The 12,703-nt window shown below is 38.5% G+C and overlaps 1 protein-coding gene across 1 annotated transcript; it reads right to left on the reverse strand.

The window, feature by feature from the left end:
• Nucleotides 1–223: 223 nt before the first annotated feature.
• On the reverse strand, nucleotides 224–3,880 carry LOC149151136 (pyruvate decarboxylase 2-like). The gene is made up of 7 exons (XM_089438416.1): nucleotides 3,752–3,880; nucleotides 3,484–3,647; nucleotides 2,714–3,275; nucleotides 2,487–2,575; nucleotides 2,059–2,176; nucleotides 1,699–1,887; nucleotides 224–862 (listed from the first exon to the last, which is right to left on the reverse strand). The coding sequence occupies exons 2-7, from the start codon at nucleotides 3,582–3,584 to the stop codon at nucleotides 692–694; spliced, it is 1,230 nt and encodes a 409-aa protein (XP_089294542.1). The 5' UTR covers nucleotides 3,585–3,647; nucleotides 3,752–3,880; the 3' UTR covers nucleotides 224–691.
• Between the last annotated feature and the right edge of the window lie 8,823 nt (nucleotides 3,881–12,703).

Consider the following 12,703-nt stretch of genomic DNA (forward strand, 5'->3'; position numbering starts at 1 on the left):
TCATTGAACATCATCAATCTTTTGATTTTAACAGGACCCACCCAAGAGCATGTATGAATCCCCTCGGCAGCCTACAAGCAAGGTAGTGGGAATCAAACCCGGTCTATCATTGTGGACTCCCACTGGCATACCACTAGACCACAAAAAAACCAACATTGAACACCCTCATTCCTTGATATCAAGTTTGATACAAAACCACAATAACAGAATAACAGGTTTGCTTATATTTGTTATATAGGCCAACCAATATTAAACATCCACATTCCTTAACAAAGTTTGTTACAAAACCACTGTGACGGATGTTTAATTGGATACAAAAGGTCTGCAATAGAGTAACAGATGTTTGATTAGATCAGTTTAATATATATCCACCGACTATGTAACGAAAAGATGGATACCAAGGATGTTCTAGATCTAAAAACCATAACCAGAAAAACTTGCTATTTTATTCATATTGCAAAAAATGGCTCCTACTGCTCTTGCAAAGTATGACACTAAACATGCTAACCAAGCACAAAAAGTAGCAGTATCCTGTGTGCCTAAATGGAGGGCCACAGCTCAACCTTTGATCAAAATTCATATATATAGGATCAGTATAACATATGATCCTAGAGGATGACCACAAAAACAATGACATCTCAAACATGAGATGCGGAAAGTGTTTCTAATTGCTCTTCTTGTCAAAGCCCCCCTACTGAGGATTTGGTGGCCTGCTGTTTGCTGACGAAACCCTGGACCCCCACTCAAGCAACTCTTTGCTGGTATCATCTTTGTGTACAATGACTTCAATGAAACATAAGCAATCCTTTTTGGGCCCTAGGGAAGTTTTAATAGCCTCTACAACCTCTTCTTCCGTCTTAACCTGCACAGAAAGTAGTAGTACTGTTAAATGACACGAAGGAGATTAATAAGAACCAACCAGAGGAACCAGCAAACTAAGATCATGTTTTAGAAAATTCAGCAAAACATAATTGATTGGGTATCCTACATTTTCTAAAGCTTGCACCAAACCATGCAGAGCTGACAAGAAGAGAAAATCCCATGATAAGAATTAAAAAAAGAAACGAACAGACAAAGATCATGTTTGAGATAATCAGCCTGAAGTCCACATTTTCAGAGGCTCTGGCATGATATGAAATCTAAAAATCATGTAGGACCATGATAAGAGTAAACAAAAGAAACCAGCAGATTTAGATCATTCTAATTTTCCAGAGGTATAAGTTATTTTCTTGTTTCAGTAGTCCCACAATTGACTCAGCAACACAAACGGCTAGTGAAAGTAAGAACTACAAAGGTTACTAACAAGCAATACAGTTGTCCCTCAGCTGACAGATGGTTTGTAACTTCAACAGTCCATCAGATACTTCAAGAGATAACCCTTCTATCTAGTGATTTGACTGCTCGTGTTTATGGAGAGGTAGATACCCTACTATTTCTGGATTTAAGAAAGAAACACATGTTCTTAATTATTATGTCCACCAAGTTCTAACCAATTAAAACAGAAGTCCCCAATAGGAATTGGTTAGGAAGTGGGCCTCAAGAGGAATTGATTAGGAAGTGGGCCTCAACAAGCTTGGCAAAATAGACGAGTAATCACAGTAAAACAATACCTAATGCACAAATATTGACATATCATAAAAGAAACAAGAAGCCCTTGTAAAACAGTTGGCCATGGTATGAATATAGAGAAAAAAATACCTTCGCAGTCCAGCATTTCCCTTCACCGTTATGAATGGCCTTTACAATACCGGTGTAGTTCCAATTCTTTATGACATTGTATGGTCCATCATGAATTTCGACCTCTATGGTGTATCCTCCATTATTAATCAGAAAAATGATAGGATTCTGCCCATTTCGGATCATGGTAAAAACATCTTGGACTGTGACCTGTTGAAATAAGGAAGAATAAATTTAAAAAACTCAGTTACTCACTAAATTTTGGACAAAACAGATAGTTTAATGGAATTCAATATTCCGAAGCTTAGACACTGGCACTCGTTCATTGTTACTAATTAAAACAATATTTCAGAATTTAAAATAAAAATCCTTCCTCTGCACCTGGAAGCTTCCATCACCAATGCATGCAATTACACGTTTTTCTGGCGTAGCTTGAGCATATCCCAGTGTTGCTCCTACAGACCAGCCAATTGATCCATACTGCATTTGAAACTCATACCTGTAAAACACACGTTCAGCGCAGGGAACTAAAAATTTGCAAATATCCAGGAACAGAGCACCACCGGAGTAGGTCGCTCATCAAAGAACACTCATCTCCTAAACACACCCTGAAAGTTTTCATTACGCGATTCATATTTTGCTAAAGAAATGAAATGTAATTTTTCTTTATAGACAAAACCTTACAACCATAAATGAAAAAATCATTCCAAAAAAATAACACTCGACAACCAATAGGTTTCCACCTCTTGTCAACAAGCAGATTACCAAATTACGAATGGTCCTTTACAGAGAAATTATATCTGACTTACCCACACTTTTCTGGCAATTTAAGCTTCTGGCAATTGAACCAAGAGTCACCAGTTTCAGCAATTACAGCAGTTTCATTTGTGAGCATGCCCTGCAACCAACCATTCTATATCAGTGAGTATCATCAATAATCTCACTGCAAATGTGCCTTATAAGAATAACGCCAACTAAAAGACAAATGTCTGACTGAGTTTACTTCAGAATCTGGTTAGAGTCTTTGAGGCCTTACCTGAATGTGTTTGAATAGCACATTGACCCTCAAGGGCTCATTTGGTGCACTTTTCAAGGGAACACCTTCAGGTACAAAAATACGGCGGTAATTTTCCAAGCATGTTGGGTTGCGCTTCACTTTCTTTGCAAGGGCTTGTAAGAAATCTTTCATCAACACACAACCAAAAGTAGGCCCATTTCCCACAGTCACCCTGTTCGGTTGCACCATTATAGCTTTCTCCTTCTTCAATAGCAATGAATATCCCACTGAGCTATAGTCATTGAGAATCGGTCCCGCAAATAAATATGCATCTGCTGACTCAACTATTTCAGCACAGAATGAAGTACTTATTGCACCCCAATAAGTCCCTATGAAATGAGGATGAGTCTCTGGAACCTGCCCCTTAGCAGAGGGCATGACAGCCACGGGATAACCTGATGCATCTGCTAATTCCACAAATGCAGTTTTCGCCTTAGCAGCCCTCATCTTTGGACCACCTACCAACACTGGCTTCACTGCTGCATTTAGGAATTCAACCGTCATGTCCACTGCAGCTTGCAAACTTTTGGGATTACTTAGCCTACAATTGATGCAGCCCAGAGGAAACAATGTCATACAAAATTAGCCTACAATTGATGTGCTCCAAAGGAAACCATGTCAAACAAGATTAGGATTAATTAAAGATCTGGAAATCCTGTGTCAACTTGGGAAAAAAAGATTAAAAATAAGCAAAATAAGATTAGGTTCAAAGAACAGCACACATTAATGAAATTCCAAGAATTTGTTACCTGGGTGTTAGAGAATATGGAACAGGTTGCCGGCCGAAAGTGGGATGTTGAACGGCAGCAAGATTACAGCTGATGCTGATATACACAGGCTTACTCTCCATAAGCGCTGTGGAAATTGCATAATCTATGAGCTCCTGGGCATCATCCAAGTGATTCACAATAACCTGCAAAATTTTTAAATTTTAACACCCCTAGATCTACTCAAAGGAAGGAAACCAGCATTCATCCAATGACAGTATAACATCACATTCTACGGAATTTCAGAGACCTGAGCGCATGTGACCGTCTGGAAGCAACGATACCCCTGGCTGAAGTCAGGCAACCCAATGGTATGATGCAGAATGCGGTTGGTTCCATAGTCGTTAGAATTAGGCCCCCTGACGATACAGATGACGGGCAGATTCTCACTGTAAGCCCCCGCGATCGCATTGATGATGCTGAGCACCCCGACTGTGAAAGTAGCGACGCAAGCCCCCACACCTCTGGATCGTGCATACCCATCGGCAGCGTAGCCAGCGTTGAGCTCGTTGCAGCAGCCAATGAGATTGAGGCCGGGCTCCGCCAGCAGATGGTCCAGCAAGGTGAGATTGAAGTACCCAGGAACAGAGAAAACGTCAGTGACCCCAACCTCAACAAGCCTCCGCGCTAGGTGGCGCCCCAGTGTCGAGGAAGAAGGCAGTGGAGCTACTCCCGCCTGTTCGCTCGGCAATGGACAGGCCACTGATTTCTTGCCACACCTCTAAACTCGATTATTGAATCAACGGCGGGAGACACTCCTATCGTCTAACACTTCATCGGACGAAGCAGAGAGATGACACGAGGGCAAGGAAGAAAGTTCATCTCAGAGGGAACGCCTTACGACGTAATTAAATTATTCATTTAATATTTTTATTATAAAATAAGATAACTTTATATTTATTACCCAACTAATTTCTGTATAATTAATATAGTTAGTATTGTTTTTTTAATTTTCATTTAATTTTTTAAATATAATTACTATAATAATATTAAATATTAAATTAAGTTTCATAAAAATTATATGATTTATTAGAGATAATTCGAAAGGATAATTATGAGAAGGGATGGTATTTTTTTAATTGTGAATTAAATTTTATCTTATTTTATTATTATTTTTTTCTTAAATTATAATAATTTGAAATTTAAAAATATAGAAAAAAATGAAAAAAAAATATATATTTTATATAGTGCTAATTAATACTATGCTATTTTATAAAATGTTAGTTATTTTTAATCCATAAAGTGTAGATTAGTTGGTTTGTGTGAAGATTAATTTTTACCATGTCAAAGGTTTAAATCTTACTAGAAAGATGTTGGAAAGGTAGAGGAGGAAAGAGACAAAATAACACAAAATTCACATACACATACACAATCACATGAGCTGGGGCTTTTCAATTGATCCAGCAAAACTTGATGCCTGAAATAACTCCACATGCACACACACTCTAAATTCGACTTTTCCCAAAATATGACTTAACTTGAACTCACTCGACTTGACTCAGTTAAGTGACTCTCCAAATTTATCCAGCTCTTGCATGCGTGAGTAATTACAATTTCCAACACTCCCCCTTAATTACAACCATATGATTCAACATAACTCAAACATGACTCAACATGACTCAACTATGCCTGCTAGGGTTACAATAGAAATTGACTCAATCATCACTCAAGCATGCCTGCTGGTCTATGTCTTAGCTAGGCTTACAATGAATCAAAACTTTAATCATTTTTCATTTTCATTTTCTTTTCTTTTAGATTCTATATCCTCGAAATTGTTTCATTCTTTGTTGTGTGTTCTTGAGGTAGGCTCTATATTGTTTTACTTGTTACTGCTGCAATGTTTCTTTGACTTGTATTGAATTTGATCTAAGTCGGTCTTCCACAACTTCCTCTTCAAGGATTCTTTCACTCATGGACTACTGCCATAACTCTTCATCTTCAAACTGTATTTTTTTCTTCATATGACTTTTTTTGCCATATTTCTTAATAGCATAGTATTATCTCTTCTTGACTCCATTGCTGAAAAATGGTTTTAATGCTTTCTTCTTCTTCTTTAGAAACATCCATGTCCTTTCCTGCATCATGTTCTTCATATTCTCTTTTAGCTGAAATGCTATCGTGTTTACCTACACACTCAAAATCAATGTTAAAAATATCTTCATTATGCTCTTCAGTGAGAGCTCCCTGCTATACCTCTTCCTTCTCTACCTTATCTTCCACTCCTTTACAAACCTTTGCTGCTACAAACATGTTGTCTTCCACTTGGCTTCCAGACAAAAGTGGGATTTTCTCCCCAAATAAAAACATATCAATATGTTCTTTCTATTGCATCATGTGCAACCACTCATCACCATTTAATGGTCCTTCATCAAATTGAACATAAACAATTCCATTTGTTGGATCCACCAAAACATTTGCTGCTTTATTGATAGCTTTATCTATGTCAAACTCAACTGTTGCTTGTTCACACACTACTTCATGAGCAGTTCCAACTATTTCATAACTTGTTGCTACAGTGGCAACTTCAACCTTCAATTCTTCATCAAACATGACACTTACCATATTTCCACGATCAATCCCTATTTCACAAATTTCATTACCATAATATTCATCCACCCTATGGTGGGATATTCGAGCATGCATGTGCTTTTTGATAATTCCAAAATTATCATTTTTCATTGGATTCACCAATTCACATCTCACTTTGCAGTAATCATCCACATGTGTTTCGTCATTGTGGGATTCACCATCATCTGCACCATCCATGTTACAGTGGAGTCATTGAGCATTTATATGCTCTTGCTCTACTTCACACACAAAGGCTTCAACTTCTCTCTCTTCAATACTTGTTGCATTTTCTTCATCCATATGCATGTCTGCATCATGGGTTTCACTTTTATAGTCTTCACAGCCGTCATCCACTTTTGAGTGAGATTCTCTAAGCTCTATTTTCTTCTCAAAGTCTTGCTCATCAACTCTTAGATCCGTGATTGACTTCTCTGCCTGTGACATAACCTGTTCTTGCATGTCACTCCCCCTTGCACCAAATTATTCTTCCAAGATCTTCCATGCTTCCTTGGATGTTGTAGCTTTTTCTACCTTGCGCAAAAACTTGTCATCCAATCCCTATTTTATAAAATTCAATGCTAAATAAAGCATCACATACTTCATCATATGAGTTATTAAATTGGTACTCAATTAACTCTTTAGCTTGAAGAAAAGTTAGCATTTTGATAACCTAAAATTCAAAATATGTACCTATAAACATAGGAGGTGGTCGCATATCAAAGCTACACCAATCACCCTCGATTTCTTCTTTGTCTTCTGCTAGACTTCTCAGTTTCTCAGTAGTTGCTTGAACCTCTCTAAACATTGCAATGATCTCTGCCTCTTCTTTTCGATTCATTTTCTTAATCTTATTCGGTCGCGCCTTGCGACCCATCACTGATGTCTTTCCTCTGTCTTATAACTGCTTCCCTGATTACATGAGGCTTCCTTGCATATCGCCCCCATAGAAAAATGATTTTTAATATGTACCATGTAAAATACGATCTTCACCCAAAACACTGTCATGCTTGACAAAACAAAAAAAATTACAAACCATCCCACCTTTTTAAAGCCATAAATTCACTTTCCAATAAAACTCCCTCTTTTTCTTTTAATGTTACTTTAAAAAAAAATCTAACACGAAAAACTTTGTTTATACCATGCACCTTTGTTTTTTTTTAATAAAAACACTTAGAAAACCTTTTTTCAAAAAGACGATTCCGTAAATATTTCTCAACCCAAGGAAAACTTTTCCAAAACTCATTAAAAATCCTTGAATAACGTTTTTGAGCAAACCTCTTTACTGCCACACAAATTTTTCAAAAAAATCATGAATGTCCTTAACACTTTCCCACGGGATGAATAACATACTAGTTGACATGTCGTTCTTTGGATTGGTCAACAATGATTCAAATTATTCCTTCAGTGGAGGTAAGAGTTATGATGCACATGTAATGCCGGTTTTCCATCGCAGCTTTTTATTTTGCCAACTTGGCATAACAACGAGCTTCGACTTTGGCGATTTCGTGGCACCGCAGGCCAATGCTCATCCACGCACGCAGCGACAAAAACAATTTTCGACTCTTATTATTCACACACTGCGGATTTGCTAGTTGTTGCTGCAACTCTATACTCTTTGAATGTCTGCAACTCTACACTCTTTGAATTTCAGAGGTGCGATTTTAGCTCTGATATCAATTTGTTGGAAAGGTAGAGGAAGAATGACAAAATTCACATACACAATTATATGCGCTGGGGTTTTTTAATTGTTCGACCAAAACTGGATGATTACAATGAACTCAGTGAAGAGTATTTAAAATTTTAAAATAATTTCACATATACACACTTTAAATTTGACTTTTCCCAAAATAAAACTTAACTTGCACACACTCAACTTAAATCAGTTAATTGACTTTCCAAATTTATCCAACTCTTAAATATTAGATTAATTACAATTTATAACAAAAATTAAAGATAGAAATCATTTTGGGGAATTAAAACTTCCAAAAAAAGCTTCCACAAACTTGAATAATAATAATAATAATAATAATAATAATAATAATAATAAGATGATGATGATAATAATAATAATGGAGTCTCATTATACGATGACAAGGGGTAATTTTTGATATATGTGGATGTTAAAGCATAAATTTGATGAATGAATTTATTGCAAGAATCTTTATAATCATGTTTATTTTGAAACTAAGCCTGCGACGATATATCATTAATAATTAAATAATTTACAATTTTTGAAAATTGCAGCGTGAGACATCAAACATGTATCGTTTTTATTGTACCTCTAATTTCATATAATGTTACGGTTTGGAAGTGTTGTAATCTCGACAGGAATCTCCTTTAGACTATGAGAGTTCCATAAGAGTTCCATAAATCAAGACACATGAGACTTCTAAGCTCTCATATTAGACAACCTTTTCAGAGCTGTACAACTTACCAAATACAAAAACAAAAACTGACGGTGAGAAAGATTGCCTATTTCTTCAACAACCTTCTTCAATTTTGGTATAACTTAAGTTGAGAAACCGTAGTTGTGTGAATTGCCACACTGATGTTGGCAATGACTTCATCAGTGTTTGAGATAATTGAAATGCCCTTACAGAGGTGATGTTGAGGACAAAAGTTTGTGGAACATTTTCCAATTTTCTAGTTTTGAAGATCACAGTCACCAAATTTGGACATCTAAAGTTTCTCAGAGCTAAGCTGCGATTATGAAATGCTATTCTTTTCCAAGAAGCTATGATTATGAAATGCTATTCTTTTCCAAATATTGGAATGATGGTCATGGTTAAAAGATGTATACCTTTGTGCCAAGCAATTCTCCATAGCTGCATTCTCCTTTTCAGTTTCACGGAGAAGAGTGTGAACTTGTATGAAATGTTCCTTCGTATCTTCTCTTGTCAAAATGATTGGTTTCTCAAAGAAGTATCGACTTACAAGTAACTTTATATAACTATCACTCGTTTCTTTTTTGTTAACAAGCCCCTTTGTTATCCACTTTTCCACCAACATTCTTACATTAATCATTAGATGGAAAGAGTCCGATACCATACAAAAAAGAGCTCTTCATTGTATCACTGGGCAAACTATTATAAGTACAATTCTCTGGAAATTTCACTGGACTCCATCGAAGTATGCTTGAATTTTGCATTGTAATCATCTGACTTATGACAATATTCCAGTGACTCATAACCATGTTGCCAATCATGGTGGTGGCCATCACTTTTATGGTTAAGGGAAAACTCTTACAATTGTGCACAATTTCTCTAGAAATATGCTCTATATCTTAGGGGTGACAAGAGGGGAAGGAATATTATTAAATCCCGAAAGAAACATTGTGGATAAATTTTCATGGGATCTTGGACTGAAAACCACTAATAAGGCAAAAATGTATTGAATTTTTTGGAGTAACTCTAGCTCAAAACCAATGAGTTCAAGACATATCATTCTGGGTGATTCTTTCTTAATTATTCATCATTTGAGAAATGACACTCCCCCAAAAGCTAATACATTAAGTACACTGTATCATCAAATTAGGAGTATTATTCACTCCTTTTTTAGCTTTTCCTTCTTCCATATCCTTAGAAATCTTAATTCTGAGGTAAATTTCCAAGTCAACCAAGCTTGCCCCCTAAACGAAGGTAAGATTGAAATCAATGAAATAAGAAGGTTTGTTCCAATTTCTTAAGTGTTCATGTTGGACTCTCTTGTGCCCCTTATTTATATTGCCCTCCCCCATGACCCATTGAGACGCCCTCTAGACCTATCCCCTATTCACATCTCATTGTTTTTTATGTGCATATGTCTCTCTGCGTTAATTCCCCCATTGTATTCCTCTTGATGGTCGAGGACTATTGGGAACGAGTCCCCCTAAGAGTCAATTTTGGGGCTAAAAGCCTATGTTTTAGGGCAGAAAGCCCAAATTTTGTATAAAAAATGTAAAGTCTCCGCATTTTGTGGTCACGGAGCGCGAATATGTCAAGAGTCATTAAGGGTTGTCAGCCCTTGTTTTGTAAAGAATTATGTCAGCTGTAAAGATCCACCCATGGTCCGTGGACCATGGGATTATATACAAAGAAGCTAAGTAAGTATAAAGAAAGAGGTAGAACGAAGTAGAGTTCTAAGTGCTTGGGTCATACGAGAGCTAAGAGCGAGAGTCTTAGTGTAAGTAGAGGTTCTGTAGCTGAGTGCGTAGAGGCCAGGGTAGAAGTCCGCCACTGAGTGTGCGGACCCCTGCAGCTGTGTGCGCAGGGCGGATAGAGTCTATACTGGGAACTTGAATCATCAATAAAGAGAAGTATTATGAAATTGCTATGTATTTTGTCTCTGATTATTGCATCCGATTATGTTATGTTAAGCTTCGAGTTTACATTATAATGCTAATTTGATGTGCGAATGTATCTGTTTCTATTAGTTGTGTGAACGCAAGCGAGAATATATATTTACGCGAAGATAACCTTAATTGCATGATAAACTTGGCGAACACTTAAGGTAATTTGGGAAATTGCAGCCGTACGTAGTTACAGAGGCGCATAAGTGCCTGGATCACTAGTTAGGGCTGTGTGAGGGTCAGTTGTATACCTCTGTGAAGGTTCTGAAGGTCGGAAAAGAAGGAACATCGATAAGCCTTAAGGGCTGATCGATCTGCGCGAAGACAGGGGTTAGGGTATAAGATCGACATAACGACCATCTCAGGGTGCAAAAACTTGGTTCCTGCATCCCCCCATACTATTTCAGGTGGGACTTTAGTCCGTGCTTCGTGGATTGATGCCGAAAAGGGTAGTAGTGAAGGGATTTTCTTGGTTGCTTAACGCTGAACCTGGGTCAGGGCCCATCAAGCCAACAAATGGTTCCATTGTCGGGACCAGGATCTGGATAACGATATGTGTGATGTCGTATCATTGGAATCCAACTAAGAAAGAGATCAAAAACTGGTTGGATAGAAAGATCCACGAATTCGCAGCGCAAGAGAACGATAATCCACGATTGAAGAAAGAACAATGGTTGGACAGATATCCACACATAAAAATACACGAAATCTTCTTCTGTTCCTTCTTGATTGAGTTATACGAGTGGATCACAAAGTTGGCAAATGACCAAGGAAGGTGGATGCTTGACGATTCGATTGTTTAGACATTGGAGTTACTAAGGAGATTGGAAACCTCTGAAGATAAGATCGCACACGCTATCGACCATTGGCTTGACCACATCATAGGAGGATTTGTGACAGAGTTCGCGATCGATACTTCTGTCAGTTACAACGAAGCAGAGCGCCGCTTCTTTAAAGGTTCACGAGGTAAGTATTTGAAGTCACTAAATACATGGATTAAGATGCTCTTGTGTGAAAAGCGGGTCATGCGATTACCTTGATGTTTGGAGCTACGCGAAGTGGAAGGTCTTTCAGGGATGGAGGAAAGAAAAGGTCTTGAGTATAGCCCGCTGATCGAACCCCCTTTGAGCGACAATGAAGGAGCAGTGCAGCCTGCTCCATTGAGTGCTGTTCAGCTGATAATACAAGGGATCCCACGAATACCTACACCGCCCCCATCCTCATCCCATCCATCCACACCGCATCCATCCTCAACTCCACTACTCACCCCATCGCCTACACCAGCGCCACGTTCACCACCGTTCAACATGACGAACTCCGTAAAGCTACCTATATTCAAGGGCATAGGAAATGAATATCTGGACCATTTTTGGTTTGTCACGAAGGCTGTATGGGAAGCTCAGGGTATCACAGACGACCAAATGAAGAAAGCGATGCTGGTTAGTGCTTTCCAGGACCGTGCACTAATGTGGTATATTAAGTATAGTACTAATAACCCAGTGTCCACGTTGACAGATATTCAAGCTATGCTAAATAGAGAATTCAGTAGACCTAAGTCTCAAGCACAATCAATTGTGGGATTCAAGGAGATCATGATGAAGCTTGGGGAGACGCCTTGGGATTTGGATCAAATATTGAAGTGTATGATCCGTGAATCCAACATGAACCTAACTGATGGGCAGCACCGCGAATGGTTCGTGGCCTCGCTCCTGCCCCACCTAAGGGTTGTGCTATCACAACAGAAGATTGGGACCCAGGAAGAAGCTCTAGAAATCACGATGAGACTGCATGAGACACCAATGTAGGATGCTAATCTGGGGGTTCAGCAGATTCATGCATAGTTGCAGAACCTTTGCCTCAAAATGTAAAGTCTAAAGAAGGATAGAACAGCTCGGCCAAAGGCGCGCAAAGAAGTTTGGTGCCTAAAATGCAAAGGTCAAGGGCATGACAAGGATCACTGTCCAGTCTTTGTGAACTATGTTGCAGTAGGGGGACCAATGCCTCTATGGCCAAAGGCTGCGACAGGGCCAAGTGCAGGGCCCGCGCTATGGTGCACTATATGCCAGGTGGCTGGGAAACATGCGACCGACAATTGCCATTTGCTGCAGAAATTCGTACAGACACCACAACAACTCTTCTGCAATTTTTTTCAATCAGTAGGTCATGACGAGCACAATTGCCATAGTTATGAATTAATGATGGACAGGACACTTGCATATAGGGTGCAGACAGAAATGCGGCCTATGGACCAAGGCATTGGGGGAACGCGAGGTGAGTATCAGGGGTGTGGCCAAGGCCAAGGTGGAT

Source organism: Pinus tabuliformis, chromosome 9, assembly GCF_031772625.1.
Source record: "Pinus tabuliformis cultivar Carrire ecotype Pingquan chromosome 9, CPIR1, whole genome shotgun sequence".
NCBI lineage: Eukaryota > Viridiplantae > Streptophyta > Pinopsida > Pinales > Pinaceae > Pinus > Pinus tabuliformis.

Coding starts and splice junctions, on each gene's coding strand:
- LOC149151136 (XM_089438416.1), bottom strand. CDS start 3,584: ATGGAGAGTAAGCCTGTGTATATCAGCATCAGCTGTAATCTTGCTGCC. Junction 2,177..2,486: donor AAATTGCCAGAAAAGTGTGG/GTAAGTCAGATA, acceptor TGTGTTTTACAG/GTATGAGTTTCAAATGCAGT. Junction 863..1,698: donor GGAAATGCTGGACTGCGAAG/GTATTTTTTTCT, acceptor CTTTCTGTGCAG/GTTAAGACGGAAGAAGAGGT.